Source organism: Suillus bovinus (assembly GCF_016758785.1).
Source record: "Suillus bovinus strain UH-Sbo-P2 chromosome Unknown EDB93scaffold_11, whole genome shotgun sequence".
Lineage (NCBI taxonomy): Eukaryota > Fungi > Basidiomycota > Agaricomycetes > Boletales > Suillaceae > Suillus > Suillus bovinus.
The window spans coordinates 644204-658673 of NW_024542067.1; the positions used below are offsets into that span (position 1 = coordinate 644204).

The 14470-nt window shown below is 43.5% G+C and overlaps 4 protein-coding genes across 4 annotated transcripts; 2 read left to right on the forward strand and 2 right to left on the reverse strand.

The window, feature by feature from the left end:
* Positions 1-870: 870 nt before the first annotated feature.
* On the forward strand, positions 871-1991 carry EDB93DRAFT_1101921 (uncharacterized protein; the record flags this gene model as incomplete). Its single annotated transcript, XM_041447155.1, has 5 exons — positions 871-1025; positions 1073-1167; positions 1224-1295; positions 1488-1511; positions 1741-1991. The coding sequence occupies 5 exons, from the start codon at positions 871-873 to the stop codon at positions 1989-1991; spliced, it is 597 nt and encodes a 198-aa protein (XP_041310510.1).
* Positions 1992-2343: 352 nt separating this feature from the next.
* Positions 2344-4131, reverse strand: EDB93DRAFT_1247847 (uncharacterized protein; the record flags this gene model as incomplete). Its single annotated transcript, XM_041452641.1, has 5 exons — positions 2344-2822; positions 2869-2920; positions 3229-3453; positions 3703-3945; positions 3997-4131. 5 exons carry the CDS (start codon positions 4129-4131, stop codon positions 2344-2346), a joined length of 1134 nt encoding a protein of 377 aa, XP_041310511.1.
* Positions 4132-4930: 799 nt separating this feature from the next.
* Positions 4931-5986, reverse strand: EDB93DRAFT_1247848 (uncharacterized protein; the record flags this gene model as incomplete). The annotated part of the gene is made up of 2 exons (XM_041452642.1): positions 4931-5413; positions 5462-5986. 2 exons carry the CDS (start codon positions 5984-5986, stop codon positions 4931-4933), a joined length of 1008 nt encoding a protein of 335 aa, XP_041310512.1.
* Positions 5987-7375: 1389 nt separating this feature from the next.
* EDB93DRAFT_1239231 (uncharacterized protein) lies at positions 7376-10574 on the forward strand (the record flags this gene model as incomplete). The annotated part of the gene is made up of 17 exons (XM_041451614.1): positions 7376-7816; positions 7877-7932; positions 7981-8099; positions 8173-8336; positions 8401-8531; positions 8581-8598; positions 8647-8773; positions 8809-8853; positions 8905-9065; positions 9118-9218; positions 9417-9445; positions 9508-9579; positions 9631-9705; positions 9758-9969; positions 10042-10069; positions 10131-10182; positions 10252-10574. The coding sequence occupies 17 exons, from the start codon at positions 7376-7378 to the stop codon at positions 10572-10574; spliced, it is 2154 nt and encodes a 717-aa protein (XP_041310513.1).
* Positions 10575-14470: the final 3896 nt, after the last annotated feature.

Consider the following 14470-nt stretch of genomic DNA (forward strand, 5'->3'; position numbering starts at 1 on the left):
CACTTGACAACATTGTGAAGCATAGTATGTCATAAATTGAACAGTTCTTTGTGGTTACAGGGCCTTTAAAACAAAATTAGTACACAGTAGATCATCAGATAACTGTTGGCATGATATACACTAAATTTGCCTGGCCCCATTCAGCCAAATGATAGTGCACTCCACAATAGGAGACCAGAAGTTTGTTACATGAGGCAAATCTAGCATTGGCAAGATGTTATTTGCCAACAGGGATCTTAAGATCTGTAATGTAAGCAGTGTGATAAACATATGCATCTGCCACTGATCCCTCCCAACCACTTAACAAGTAGTAGAAAAACATATCAAATGAGCAAGCCACAAGACAATTTTGCATCAAAGTGCCTTTATAGTTGCAAGCTCCTTGATACTATTTGGCTAATGGGTGACAAGTGATATATGTGCTGCCAATAATGGCATTCAAGGTGTTTTCCTGAAATCTCGCTAAGCTTGGTAAGCTCAAAAAACATTACCTAAAGTAGTTGCCAGCATGTGCTAAGATTTAGATTAAGTCAAGTACGGTGCACCCAGTATGTCATTGGAGTGCGAAATGCAATGCCTGCACTACAACCATGACTTCATCGGTCTGCACACCTGCAGACCCTCTCTCAGAACCTCATTATATCGCCTCATCAGGATAGGAGGAAGTGGATGGAACTGCCAGGCCGCTGCTAGTCATGGAAAGGCAAGACAAGGAAGGGGAGGGACCAATACCCATGACTCATCACCCACCACCATTTCCTGACAGAGTGTCCCTTCGCACACCAACAAACTTGTCGAATTCCTTACCTGAGCATCCAGCTGATTGTGCAATTCTATTTGCATCCAAAAGCAAGAAATCCTCCAATCATCATGGCACCGAGTTGGGTCAGTGCATCAGGCAAGGATAAGGGGGAGATATATGGTGTAATTGCAAAGCTGGTCTTCCAAAATGACTCTGTGTACTCGAGCTTGTACGCTGCCAACCCTATCAAGTTCCATGACTCTGTGGCCTATTGCATTACATGGTAAGTGTCCCTGGCTATCTATTGTACTTTGTGTGGATGATGTGAAGTCTGTGGAATAAATTCCATGATGTTCGTGATGGGTTTGAGGCTACAGGGGCGGGCATTATGCCCATTGATTCAGAAACATCTGAAAACTTACATTGTGAGTGTCCTGCTTACATTGGAGAGGGCATCACTGATGAAGGACGACGGACTCAGACCAAGCAGCAAACGAGCAGAATGAGAATGCAATGGTGAAGACTGACTACTACATGCACAGACTATATGTATGTGGGTGCCTCGAGGCCCTGGCACCCTCACAAGATCCCTAGGAGCCTGAACCTCCCTACTACAATGTCAGAACTTTTTTCATGGCATTTTGATGCCTTAATGGCATGATTCTATTGTGATAAAACAGTCAGCATTTTGATGGTCATCACCATCACATCATGACACATATTTCCATACTTGTCGAAATAATAGGTCCAAACTTCAAAATGAGTATTTGTAAGCATGGTGTGATCAGTCCATTTGCATTTTGGCAGGCATTTCTGTAGCATCAAGATGCACTTTGAAATGAGCTTTGTGAAATTTTGATGTCACCTCAATGGTTATTCTGACTATATTATAATACTCATTAGGCTGATCTAGATGGATACTCAAATCATTTCGAATGAGAGCGTGAAACAATTAAAATGCATTGTGTCGATATTTGTATTTACAGTCATAATGATAGGTAGAGTGACTATGCCTGACATTGTAACAACTACCTCATCACCAAATCAGAGCCTGTGGATTCAGAAGCAATGTGAGGCAGGCCACAGCAGCATGTACTCATCCCAGATGTGGCGCAAGATGGAGGCCAGTAATAACAACATGATACCTAATAATGACACAATATTGAGTGATGGGCAGGCTACCAAAAGGCATAAAGCTCACCAGTCACATTCTGGAAGACACCATAACACCAGTGCTGTAGTAATGTAGTAACTGTACAAAATGTTGATCAATGATGACGCGAATTGATTTAAACTAATAATAAAGGATGCTTACCACTATCAAAAATCAACGCTCGCAGTTCACATCTCATTGTCAATGGCCACCTCAATAGCAAAATGCATCTGCCTAATTAAATGACAGTGTGAGATTAGCACCAGTGGTGCATGAAAGGAGGCAAGCAAGTTGTCATTAAGTGGCTGAGATGATGGGTTGTCGAGTCAGAGAATATGCAGATTCGGGATTCGAATTCAGACGATGAATTCAAACACAGATGGCAAATGTCAAAACCTTAATATCAGCATAGAACAATGAACACAGACAACGAGGGAAATATGAATATCTAAGTCTTGCGGGAAGAGCAGCAAGGAGGCGCATCTGAATCTAAAGTCTTGCTCTTTCTTTGACCCCTTTTCCGACCCTTCACCTCAGAAGAAATGGACTCTCCACCGGTATTTTGCGGTACTATAGTGACTGGGATGTTAGTAATCTGAACAGGGGGGGATATAGGAAGAGAAACAGGAGCAGCGGATGGTCCAGAAAATGCATGTTGGTCCACAGTAAGCTGGGATAATGTATTCACAACAGTTTGGGTGAGGTTCAGGGCAGGTGTAACAACAACCACTGCTGGTACAGGAATATGAGTTGCAGAATGGCCCGGGGCAATTGGAGCTGCCATGTGATTGTCATTGTCTAAGCATGCCATGACACAATCTAGTGAATCACTGAGATCCATGCGAGCATCAATGACATCTTGGCTGACGTCACGCGATGCCACATCAATGTCTTCAAATATGTAGTTGTTGAGATTTTTGATGATTCCTTGAACATGTGAATGGCTTCATTGAACAACGAAAAATCTCTTCACTGTTCAGAAGACAGTTGAGTAGGAGATCGAGGAAATAGTCCCAGTGCCTGATCTGGGAAACTGTTGATCAGGAGACAGGATGAAAATGAGCTATTGAGAGACATCATTTAGTGGCTGATTTGTATAGACCGAATGTTCAGAACATACTGCAGTCACTCCACATGTGATTAAATCAGGTGTAGAACCTTTCAGTTTCCATAGCTTTAAGTAAGGGTTCGGGCCTCTGCTACATCCGGGCTTGGAATATATTGACATTTTCCCACCAATTGTGATCTTGATGAACTATAGGTAAAGATGAGGAAGTGTCTCGGGAAGTGTGCGGGATCATACCTTTGCGATTACAAGCTAGTTTCCGAACACCTTCTTGGCATTGACCTTTAGATTAGGGTAGATGATGGGCGCATCGAGTACATTGAAATCCTTTCCCTTCTCTGCTACCCATTCAATTGCATCCACCATCTGCTCATCAGCTGTGCAATCAAACAATGCAGCAAAATTTTGAGAAGGCATCTCAAGGATACTCCCGGCTACAGACCGCAATGTATAGATGTGTGAGGAGCATACTCGCTGCATTCCGCTGCAAAACTAATACAGACCAGTCAGACCTGAGTTGAATAGATCAAGATGAAATGGATCTTGTTTATGAAATGCATGGTTGGCATGTGAGGGTGCAGTGTATGGTCAATACACCCATAGAGCTCTGTGATAAGCACAGCCTTTTCTACCGATGTCTTAGCATAATGAGACAGACTTCATATGTCGATGGGAGGATCAGGACAGGGTAATTTTAAGATCAAATTGTCAAGCATAAACATCTCAACAGTGAGTGCATACTTCTTTCTCCAAGTCCATAAAGACCTTTTCCAAGGCTGATATATCAGAATTGCCAGTTGTAGCTGTGGATGTCATTGAAGTCGGGACTGATGACACTGAAGATGCATTGGATACCAGCACATGGCCATGGACACCTTTGCGAGAACATCGTGGCTGCTGTGACTGGAGGACATGGTTTGTCACATTTAGGTGTGCATTACAATTCTCCAACTGACCCTTTTGAAGCTGAAGGTACTGAATATACTGACATTGACAATCAGCACAAGCAAAACCATGAAGAAACCTTGAATGTACCTTCCAGTAATGTTCAAGAGTGGCACCCTCACTTGGCGGGGCAACAGCTTTGTCTTCATCCTCTGAATTGGATGGGAGAGAATTCCCTGACAAGGATTCTGAGGCAGATGGAGAGTCATAATTGGAGTCTGGCATACTCTTAGTGAGCGATATTATGTAGAACTGACTCGAAGAACAAAACCTGCAGTAGTAGCAGTGGGGATATTCACAGTGGGGACTTGGAGAGTCGATGGGATGCACTTGAGAATTTAAAGGTTCGGGAACTCCGAGTCAACAAACCGAAATACATAATGACATGAGATGCTTGAGATGTACTGACAAGCTTGTGTAATATGACAGCCTTCAGTTGATATAACATCCATGTGTTAGGCTGTGAGTTCTGAATCAGGGTGCTTGTTATTACTTCATCGTGAACTAAGGAATCAATGGTTTTGATTAAACATACTAATTATTCATCCAGTGATGTGTTCGACAACCTGTGATTCTATCCGAGTCTGTTAATGAATCATTGGCAGTGCAGTGTGGTGATGGCGAGGCGAAAAAACCCTTGATGGACTTGACTTGTTATTAATAATTGTCATTGGTCCCATTATGATGTCGTTGCTCACCCCAAGCCTCAAGGGCTGTTTTCTTAGCCTGAACGGTAGACTGATTCAGAGGAGCACGTCAGTAAAGTGTATCATGGATGAGACAAACTGACATCATGGTATCGGTAATATATGTTACTGTACAGTAACCAAAAAACAACTATTACAGTGTAATAGTGTATGACGTGGATTCAGCATATGCAAGACAGAATCACAGAATACAAATGTGAGAACAAGTAAAACACAAGCGAGGTATGAGGCAACGAATCTACCTACCAACAATGAGAACAGTCAGGATATATGTATGATCATTATGTGTCAGCATCATGTCGAGTAATGATCCTAACCTATTTGGCCCTGCCCTTGCCCTTGCCAGACCTCTTTCCACCAGCCTTGGACTTAGACTTAGACTTGGACTTGCCATCATCATGTTGCGCATTGTCACATGCACTGGAAGCTACACTAGGTTGTGCAGAGTTGCCACTGACTGTAACAGTAGCATCGGGATTGGTGCAAGGGCGAGTGTTCGACGAGGATGGTTCATTGCCAGGTCCAGGGGAATCTGGGTGCTCTGCACGCTTAACACCCCTGGCAGACTTTGTGTACCATGCCAGGTAATGAGAGTGGGCAGTAACTCCTGATGCTGCCATCAATGAGTGGAACATACGATCCCAAGCAAAAGGGAAGGTGATGGGAGAACTTTCTAAAGGTTTGATGTTGCATGTTGGGTTTACCTCCTGGCAGAGGGAGCCCAGCTGGATTTTCACCAAGCTTGCACCCTGCTTGATCATAGCGTTTACGGTGTCCATGTGTGGGTCAGGGTATAGTCTCTGTAAACATCAGTTAGTGCTGAACCGAGACACTGAAGAAACACTTACACCGTGTGCCGTGCATGGCCCGGTCGTGAGGCTGATGTTGATGGGTTTATCTCCTCTTACCCATACCCAGATCTCCACATTCTGGAGACTCAACCACTGGTGATCGGCGATGGTGATGGGGTCTGTGGGCTTCAAATCTGGGGATTGAAGCTCGATGAAGGGGCCGAGCTCGCAAGCCGGTGTTTCTTGCAATAGTGTATTCCATGCAGTAGATGACTTTTGAGGTGATTGGTACACTTTGGTTTCTTTAATGAGGGCCACAATGACCATGAGGACTTCCGGCTTGGCAAGAATTTGCTTCCGGAGTTTTGTCATCAATGGATCTGTGTGCTGAGAGAAGGCAGATTCTATGATAACAGGGATAACCTCTTTGAGAGGTCTGCGAGGATTCCCTACAACTAAAGACATTGTCATATCCAGAACAGTGGAGAGCTCCTCCGTTTTCACTTGGGCATTCATGAATACAATTGCATCCACGAGGGCACGGTTAAACACCAGAGACTCTAGGAAGCTGTCAAACCACATCTTGAACACCATGCATGGGACTTCGTATATACGGCTCAGCATTTCCACAAGAAGATGGCAGTTGATATAATTATAAGTGAATCTATAGATGATCAACCATTGTGATAGAGACATTGAACCATCACACTAAAACCTTACCTTGGTTTCTGTTCAGTTGTTCAGATTTGTTCCATGATGGTTGTTATTGCCTCGAAATCTTCGGCGTGAATATCTGGGAACTCCTGATTACATGCTCAGGTCCTTGCGCTGTCCATCAATCTTATCTAAACATACTTCGACTTCTTTCTCAGAGTTTGCAATAAACTTGAGCACTGCCTTGCATCGACCTTGAAGGTAAAGTAGAATGTCAGTTTCGATTGATTTAGTTGGGTCGCTTACAATACCTATTATAGGTAAGTCTCTATTAGCTGTTTGGTGCAGAAGGTAATCTGAATAATAATCCACTAGGGATGGGATGCTAGCAGATGTAGAGGGGGTTGTTGCAGGAGCAAGAATGTTTCTGTTTCCCTGGATTTCTGGTGATGCTGCCTTGATTCTGTGCTGGGCCACAAGGCTGCCCTTTGCTGCTGGTTCTTGCCTTCTTTTGTCACTGAATGGTGATGCTGGTGATGATATTCCCTTTGTCTGTGGGTTCAAAATCTTGAGCTTAATGCTCTGTTTGGACTCCTTGCAAGAGGAATGACTTCGACCAATATTTCTGCTGAGCACTGAATCAACTGACAGCTGTAGTTAGTATGATGTTACAAGGAGGAAGGTCAAGGACTTTGCCACCACAAGGCCTCATGGCTTATGGAGTCGTTGATCTTGTTTATCATTATTACTAAGCTGATTTTCAAAGATTTGTATGACAAGCTTAAGTGTTATCTTGGATCAAGCATTTGAACCATACTAGCCTTGTATTTCATATCTGTGCCATACTTTTGTTGTAGGTTTAAATATGCCAAAGGACTTACAATGTTCATCAGAAGAAGTTTTGTGTGACATATGTGGTGTTATGATTCAAGTTTGTGGGCTAGTCTCACATACTAAGAAGTGCAAAAAGCAGGAAAGGTTAAGGATAGAGCAGATCGAGCTCACAGAGATCCTTCAGGAAAGTTCAAAGACACGTAAGTACTACTTCAAAATATGTCACACTTGAATCATGATATTCATCTGTGCTGCAGATCATTGCAAAAAGTCTTGCCAACCTAACAAGCCTGTGCCAGGTAAGCTCACCATAACTTCAATGATCTCATGTTGACTTTTAAAATGGTTGACAGTCGATTCAATTTCAATCTGGACCGTACATGAAGGACCACCTACTGCTGGTGGGAACAATGTCTCGGAGGACATCAGTATGTTCCCAGATTATTGCTAAGTTTGTGAGTCTCTGACATTTGTACACCAGGAATGCATGGAACATCACTCCAGAATCACCAATCAGCGGATTTCAATCCAGGGTCCCCTTACTTTCAACAAGATGATGCCGGTTTTGATCCCACTGCCCTTGACCTCGATGAGGCAGAACTGCAACCTCAAAAAGATGATATTAAAGTGGAATATCACCCACACAGTAAGATACCATCAATCATTCATCATTTTGCGGACTTTTCCCACTACCATTCTATGGAAGATTCTGTGCCTCATAGCACTTCTCCATGGGAGCCATTCCGAACACAGCTAGACTTTGAGGTTGCAGCAATAGCACTTGAGGCAGCCATGACTAAGGACCAAACCAACCAGCTCTTTTCCCTCATGCGCTGCTCTGCATGTGGTAATGAGGCTTTCACATTGCAAAGTCACAATGAAGTCCATTTATTTTGGGAAATGGCTTCTGAACGGTTTACACCAGTGAGTCTTCTCTAGCAACACATATGATCAGGCTCGTCAACATCATATCTACAAGCACAGTTTCAGAGCAGTGTAGTATCTGTGACATACCGAAAAGAAGTCCACAATTTTAACATGTACTGCTGACCCCTTTGGGACTGGGTGCTCGACCTGCTGTGAGACAGCTGCTTCACAAAGCATTTTGTGTTTGATGCCCAACGTTTGTACAAGTACAATGGAAGATGCTTCACAAGCTTCTTTGATGAGCCCTGGACTGCCAACACATTTTGGGATGCTCAAGTATGTATCTACCTTCACTCTTAGTCTGTCATTAATAGATTGTAATTCATTTGTTGTATCAGTTGCGACTTCACCAGATGCTCAGCCGCTCACATTCATTCTTTACACCAATAAAAGCAAGTTGACATCCTTTGGAACTCAAAAGGGCTATCCGATCATAGCACAAATTGTGAATTTGCCTGTTGAAATTCTGAATGGTGTTGGTGTGGCTGGTGGTCGTGTCATGGGTTGGCTGCCAATTGTAAGTATCCATGAGTCTCCCACTTGTTCGACCTTAGACATTCAATTACGGACGATTTCATTAGGTCAATGAAGATCAAAAGGATAGCGGAAAAGCAAGTTTTGTGAATTTCAAGAATGTGGTTTGGCATGAGTCATTTATGCAGCTCATCGAGTCAGTCATACAGCACTCAAATACTGGTTATTGGCTTCGACTGTGGGGACCTAATATGATGCCTTCTTTGGCCAATAATCTTGATTCTCAGTGCTGACTATGAGGAACAGTGAGTACCACATGTTTCATTGCATTGCTTTAATGATGTCTCTCGTAGATGCATCATGGCCTTGATTCATGGATTGAAAGGCAAATTCCCTTGTCCAGTTTGCCTGGTCCCTCAAGATATGCAGCCCATCCACACAGAAGAACTAAGACTATGCACAAGTGCTGGGTCTCAACAAGTGCTGAAAACTGCAAGATTAGCCAAAACAAAAAGGCCAGAGAGGATCACCTAAAAGCATTCTCACTGCGTGATGTTGAAGTAAGTTAGTTTTTCAACTTGCGAATTTATTACTTCCATCAAGCCCTACAGAATATTTTTTGGAGGGTTCCTTATTGCGATATCCATCGCACACTCTCGTGGGATCGAATGCACACTAATAATGGCAGATTGTGGAGTGACCATCTGTGGGTGGAGCTTCAGTTTTGGATCACGGATTTAGGTCAGAATGCGGCCGTACAGATTGATTCAAAGTTAGTCTTGTTATTCACTTTGCTACACTTAATAAGTTGGTTTTGAATTTAGCTTTGACACCTTCCAAAGATGGCCTGACTTGAAGCACTTCTCGCACATCATGAAAATCGACTTTACAGATAATGCAACCCACAAAGATATATCAAAGGTATGTAAGTCCTCCAGAATTTCACATTTCGTGTTCCTAAGGCCACATCAGTTGGTAGTATTTGCAGTGCAGAACATCCTTACATGGGCTGAAAGCAAACTCGGCTACCTGCTCTTATGATGCATACGCCGCTTTGTTGTATTCAACATGTATGTGGCACTGGAGGTTCACACAGAGGATACCATTACTGCCAGAAGAGAAGCTTTGTGTGAATTCTCAATGCTGCTGGACGTGAGTTCTCATTCTCAATAATATTTTCTGGCTGATGTGTTTAATTGATGATTCATTACTAGGAATATATCGCAAAATCAGATCCAGAAACTGGGAAGAATTGGAACTTTCCAAAAAAGCATTCAAATGCACATGTGTTCAACGACATCCTGGCGAAGGGCGCCACTTGAAACTACAACACAAAGCCTAATGAAAGGATGCATGGGCCATTGCGTGCTATCTACCTCTGGTGGACAAATTTCAAAAATGTTGCTACCCAGGTCTGTAGACAAAATTTTGCTCAATGCTATGATTCGCTGATCTGAATCATAGATCCTTCGATATGACCACTGGCTGCTGACATCAACATCAATGCATTCTGAGGTTGATGACCTGGACCAGTTCACACACCAGAACACCATTGACCCTGAGGCAGGTGAAGACATCAAAGAAGTCGCAACTCATACATATTTGGGCACGAAGCAAGGCAACCAGTCTTTTTCACAGATCGAGCAGGAGCATGCAGCAGACATCGCTTTTTCTGGGTTTTGAATGAGGTTGAACAACTTCTTGAACAAGTTCCTGCCTCAATATGGAATTCCCTTTCCAGATGGGAGGCGCGTACATTTTTGGGCTGATGACCAGGTAATAATCTAGCTGGGCCATTTTACTTAAACAATGTGATTTACTGAGATCCTTTTTGCAGGTTACGGTATTTCAATACTTGCATGTGAATTATGAATCTATGGTCGACTGGCGTCTAAAATGAGACTTACTTTGATGCAACCCATCTTTCTTTGGATGGCCCAGGTATGATTGTATCATAGTGAAGACCCAAGACCAGCCATTTTTTGCGTGTCTCATTTACATGTTTTGCTGTTCAATCGGCGAGATTGTCCTTTCCCTTGCCCTCATTCATCTGTATAACGTTGCCATCGGCCATTGCCGCAGGCAAGATATAGATTTGGGGTTATATCGTGTGCAAGCCAAACCTTGCATGTCTTCAAAACTCATTTCCATTGAGTCCATTATTCGAGGTGCTATGCTTGCCAGTGACCCTGCTACAGCTGGGGATTATTTTGTTGTGGACACCATTGATACTGACATCTTCCTCCAAATGAAATCATTACAAGCCCATTTTATTAACTAGATATGCTCGACATACGCTCTGTGACTCAGGGATTGCTATCATAATGATTTCAAACTCAGCTAAGGCACATCGAAATCTGATTGTGATCACAATGACAATGCACAATCGGCTGCATTAAAACATGTCAGCATTTTGATGTTGGTAGGGAATTTCCGACAAACATCTCATTAATACTACTAATAAAATTTGCAGGTAAAGTTGAGAACAAATTCCCCTGGTATAACGACCTCTACAAGATTTGGGGTGCTGAAGATGAGGAATCTAAACTGTGAGGAAAGTCAGTGCTAATCTAAGCAAACACAGATAGTCCCGGGCACGAGTGAAATCATTGTCCCAAGGGCAGCTAACTGAGTAAAGGGAAACCTCTCTTTGTAAAAAGAGGGACACCAAACAACTAATAAAGTACTAAGGCTAAGTAACATGCAAAGTGTGAGGTGGGAATGATGTGATGTGCGAAAGGCGAGTGCGCAAGTGCAAAAGGCAAAGGACAAGGTGCACAACATGAAGGTAGCACGCGCGAGCGAGAGAAATAAAGGAAAGACGAAGCGAGAACTAGTGTTAACACCCCAACTAAGGTTGGCTGATGCTAAGACTAAGATGGAGAACCAAAGCACACAACTTTAGATAGTCACTTGCAAACAACAAGTAAAATTCCTAGTATCTAGAGACACAGAGAAAGTGGGTGGAAAATCGACCCTGAAAATAGAGTAAAGGGATAGTATATGTAAAGGTAGCTAAGCGCCGCTAGGCATGCAGGTCCGATGTAGCGAGCCAAGTAAGCTAAATATAGTACGCAAGATAGGTAATAGGGTCTCGGCTACGCACATAGTGCTAGGCCGAGGATTAGCGATGGAGATAATTAGTCAAAATGGGAATATATTGAGAAAACGCACCAATGATCATCTGTATGCGGACGATGCTAACATGGATGTGCAGTGTGCGCGAAGTGCAAGTGGCTCTGTGCAGAATCTGCAAAGTAAAATATATGAAGTGCTACTGCGCAAGATGTATCCTTGGGATTAGAGCTGGAGTGTGTAGGGAAAGTGGGAGAAGTGTCTGTGGAGACGCAAGGCTCTACAACAGTGGGAGTGTGGATATGATAGTACGTGATGAGCGATCCTCTGCACGCTATTTGTCTTGCATGTGCTCAGGTTCATCTTCCTTGGGTTCTATAGTTTCATTAGCCTCTAATACTTTCGTTGTCTATTCCAATCATTTTTGTGATGGATATGCAATCTTTGCGACACAGATAGTATGGTATCATGCAAAATGTGGCAAAGCGAAGCTTTGATATTGTGCCATCTGGCCCAGTGAGCATATAGGAATCTCCTTTTGTGTGCTGCACAACCATCGTTGGTCCGAGATAGCGCAGCTTGGTTTTCTTGCTGAGTTCATACTCAACTTTGGAGTTGTGGACAAGAACTAGCATGCTGGGTTCGAAGTCATACAATTTGATAGATGCATAGAAGTGTTTCTCAAAATTGTGGACAGACTTGAATCGCACTTTGACTACCTGATCTTTGATTGTTGTAGAGACTCATTCCTGACTAGGCTTGTAGATACTGTCTTTACCTTATGTTTGCTATTTTGTAGCTTACATAATCAAGTTACCTCTTCACCAGTTTCCAGCACCTTGAGTTTGAGTCTTTGTAGTTCCCTCTCTCTCTGAGCTTTGAGCTTAGTACAGAAACCCTTTAGGGTTGAACACTGTCTTCTAGACAATGTAGCTAGGCAGCAAGACCCAACATTGTTCAGACTAACCATCTGAATTGTTGAACCTTCATTGTGTCAAGATTGGTGTAGAAAGCTGATTCCTACTGGGCTCAGCAGAAATTGTACTACCTAGACAACAAATATTTAGGTAGATCTTTAGCATGGCCTAGTCTGCTATACTTGCAGAGCAAGTGCGTTCGATCCTAAAGGGATTGCTAATTGGTATTAGTAGTAAAAATGTGTCAGTAATGCAAATAACAAAATGTCCGATGGTTCGAAACAATGTCCGAAGGTACTTATCCAATGTCCGAAGCCAAAGTGCGATGTCCAAGATTTCGGACTTTCGGATTTCACGATAATAGGTCAGAAACTTTATAACGAGTGTCGGATTGTGAGCGGTATGCGCAAGTATAACGAGTGACGGAGTATAACAGTGAACGAATGGTAATATTTCGCAATGCAACTAAGAACTATGAGAATATTCTGGGTGATCCACAGAGTCGGGAAACGGCTCCTAACTACTGGATGATGATTGCTACGGGTCACTACAGAGTATTTAAGTAAGTACGTAGAAATTCAGAAAACTACAGGCGAAGATAGTAGTGATATATTTTGGGTCCGATGTCCTATGTAATAAGACACGAGGTGCTGCGGACATGTAATAACACGGTACAAATGTCAGAAAATGTGCACGGAAATAACTATGCACCTAGTGAGGCTAGTTCAGATGGACAGGACATGGGATGGACAAGTGCGCGTGAAGTGCGATCGGCCGATGTGATGTCCGAAGGTCCGATGCACCGGATCCGATATGGAGTGGCTCGGACATGTGCAAAGGTGCGTCGGACATGTGCGCATATGTTTCGGGTGTTAACGTGAGTATGGAAATACATGGTTTTGAGCCCAACACTGCGACCATCGCTACATCGGCTTTGCATTTCTGTAATTGGTGCGCACGCCATGCTATAAGGTCAGCGGTGGTAAATGCACCTCGGCTCGGCAAAGGAGCGAGAAAGGTAGCTTCAGCTAGGTCAAACAGAAAAATGGGCTCAATGCCATGAACCATGAAATAGGGCAATAGGCCTGTCGTGCGATGAATAGTAACGTGCTTGGCCCAGAAAACAGAATGAACCACTTGGTACCATCGCGAGTCGTCACCATTGCAACTTTTGATGATGTCCTCCCAGACATCTCGGTGTTGTCTTTCAACTATACCATTTGCCTGCAAGATGTGAATCGGGTGAATCCCGTATTTGCGCGCGAGTTCATCTACTGCGAGTCTATCCATGGGGCCATTGTCAGTCATGATCTCAGTGATTGGACCCCATCTGCAAAGGAGTTCTTTGAAAATAAAAGTGGTTAGTGTTTTGGTATTCTCTTTGCACAATATGCACCATTCCGGATACGATGTTAGCGTGCAGTGCGCTTGCACAAGATACTCGAATCCATCTGCTCTGGGCATCTTCATCGTGTCAATGTGCACTTTGCAAAACAAACCTCCTGGTATCGGAACCGTCAGGCGGGATATGCAACTTTCACATCTGGCGAACCTGACAATCATGGTATGTTCGCGCATACCACTTAATGTCTTCAATGATGTGCAGCCACCAAAAGTGTAGTAGGAACTGCACACACGTGGTGTAGACGCCTTTATGACCGAGGTCATTGTGCACTTCCTTAAGAAGGTGATATTGCTTGCGCGGCGGCGCTACTAGCTGGTGCTTTCCATGGGATTCTCTTTGCCAGAGGTTGCCCTCGAGAACAAAGAAATGCACGGCGTAGTTGACGACACTGCAAATTTGTGATCTGAAAGGTCAGTGGGTCTTTCGCGCGAAATATGAAACTCTTTGGTTAAGACAAGCGACACGTCTAACGCTTGCGTGGCCTCTGAGCAAGGGATGATTGGTTCTGGTTCTTCTTCTAGTGCGACATCTAGAAAGACACGATGTACTGGTGTGTGCAAGTCAAAAGACATGTGCATGTTCTGATGGGCATGGCAGACAAGTTCCATGCAACTGCTCGCGACATGTTGTGTTCTATCATTTAATATCACAACTCCGAATGAATACGCACAATCTATCCAATCTTTGTGGTCATCATCCTCCTCGAGAGGATCCTCATCGGCAAGTGGCCTCCTTGAGAGACCGTCGACACCTTTGTGTTTTGTCACAGATATGTGAACA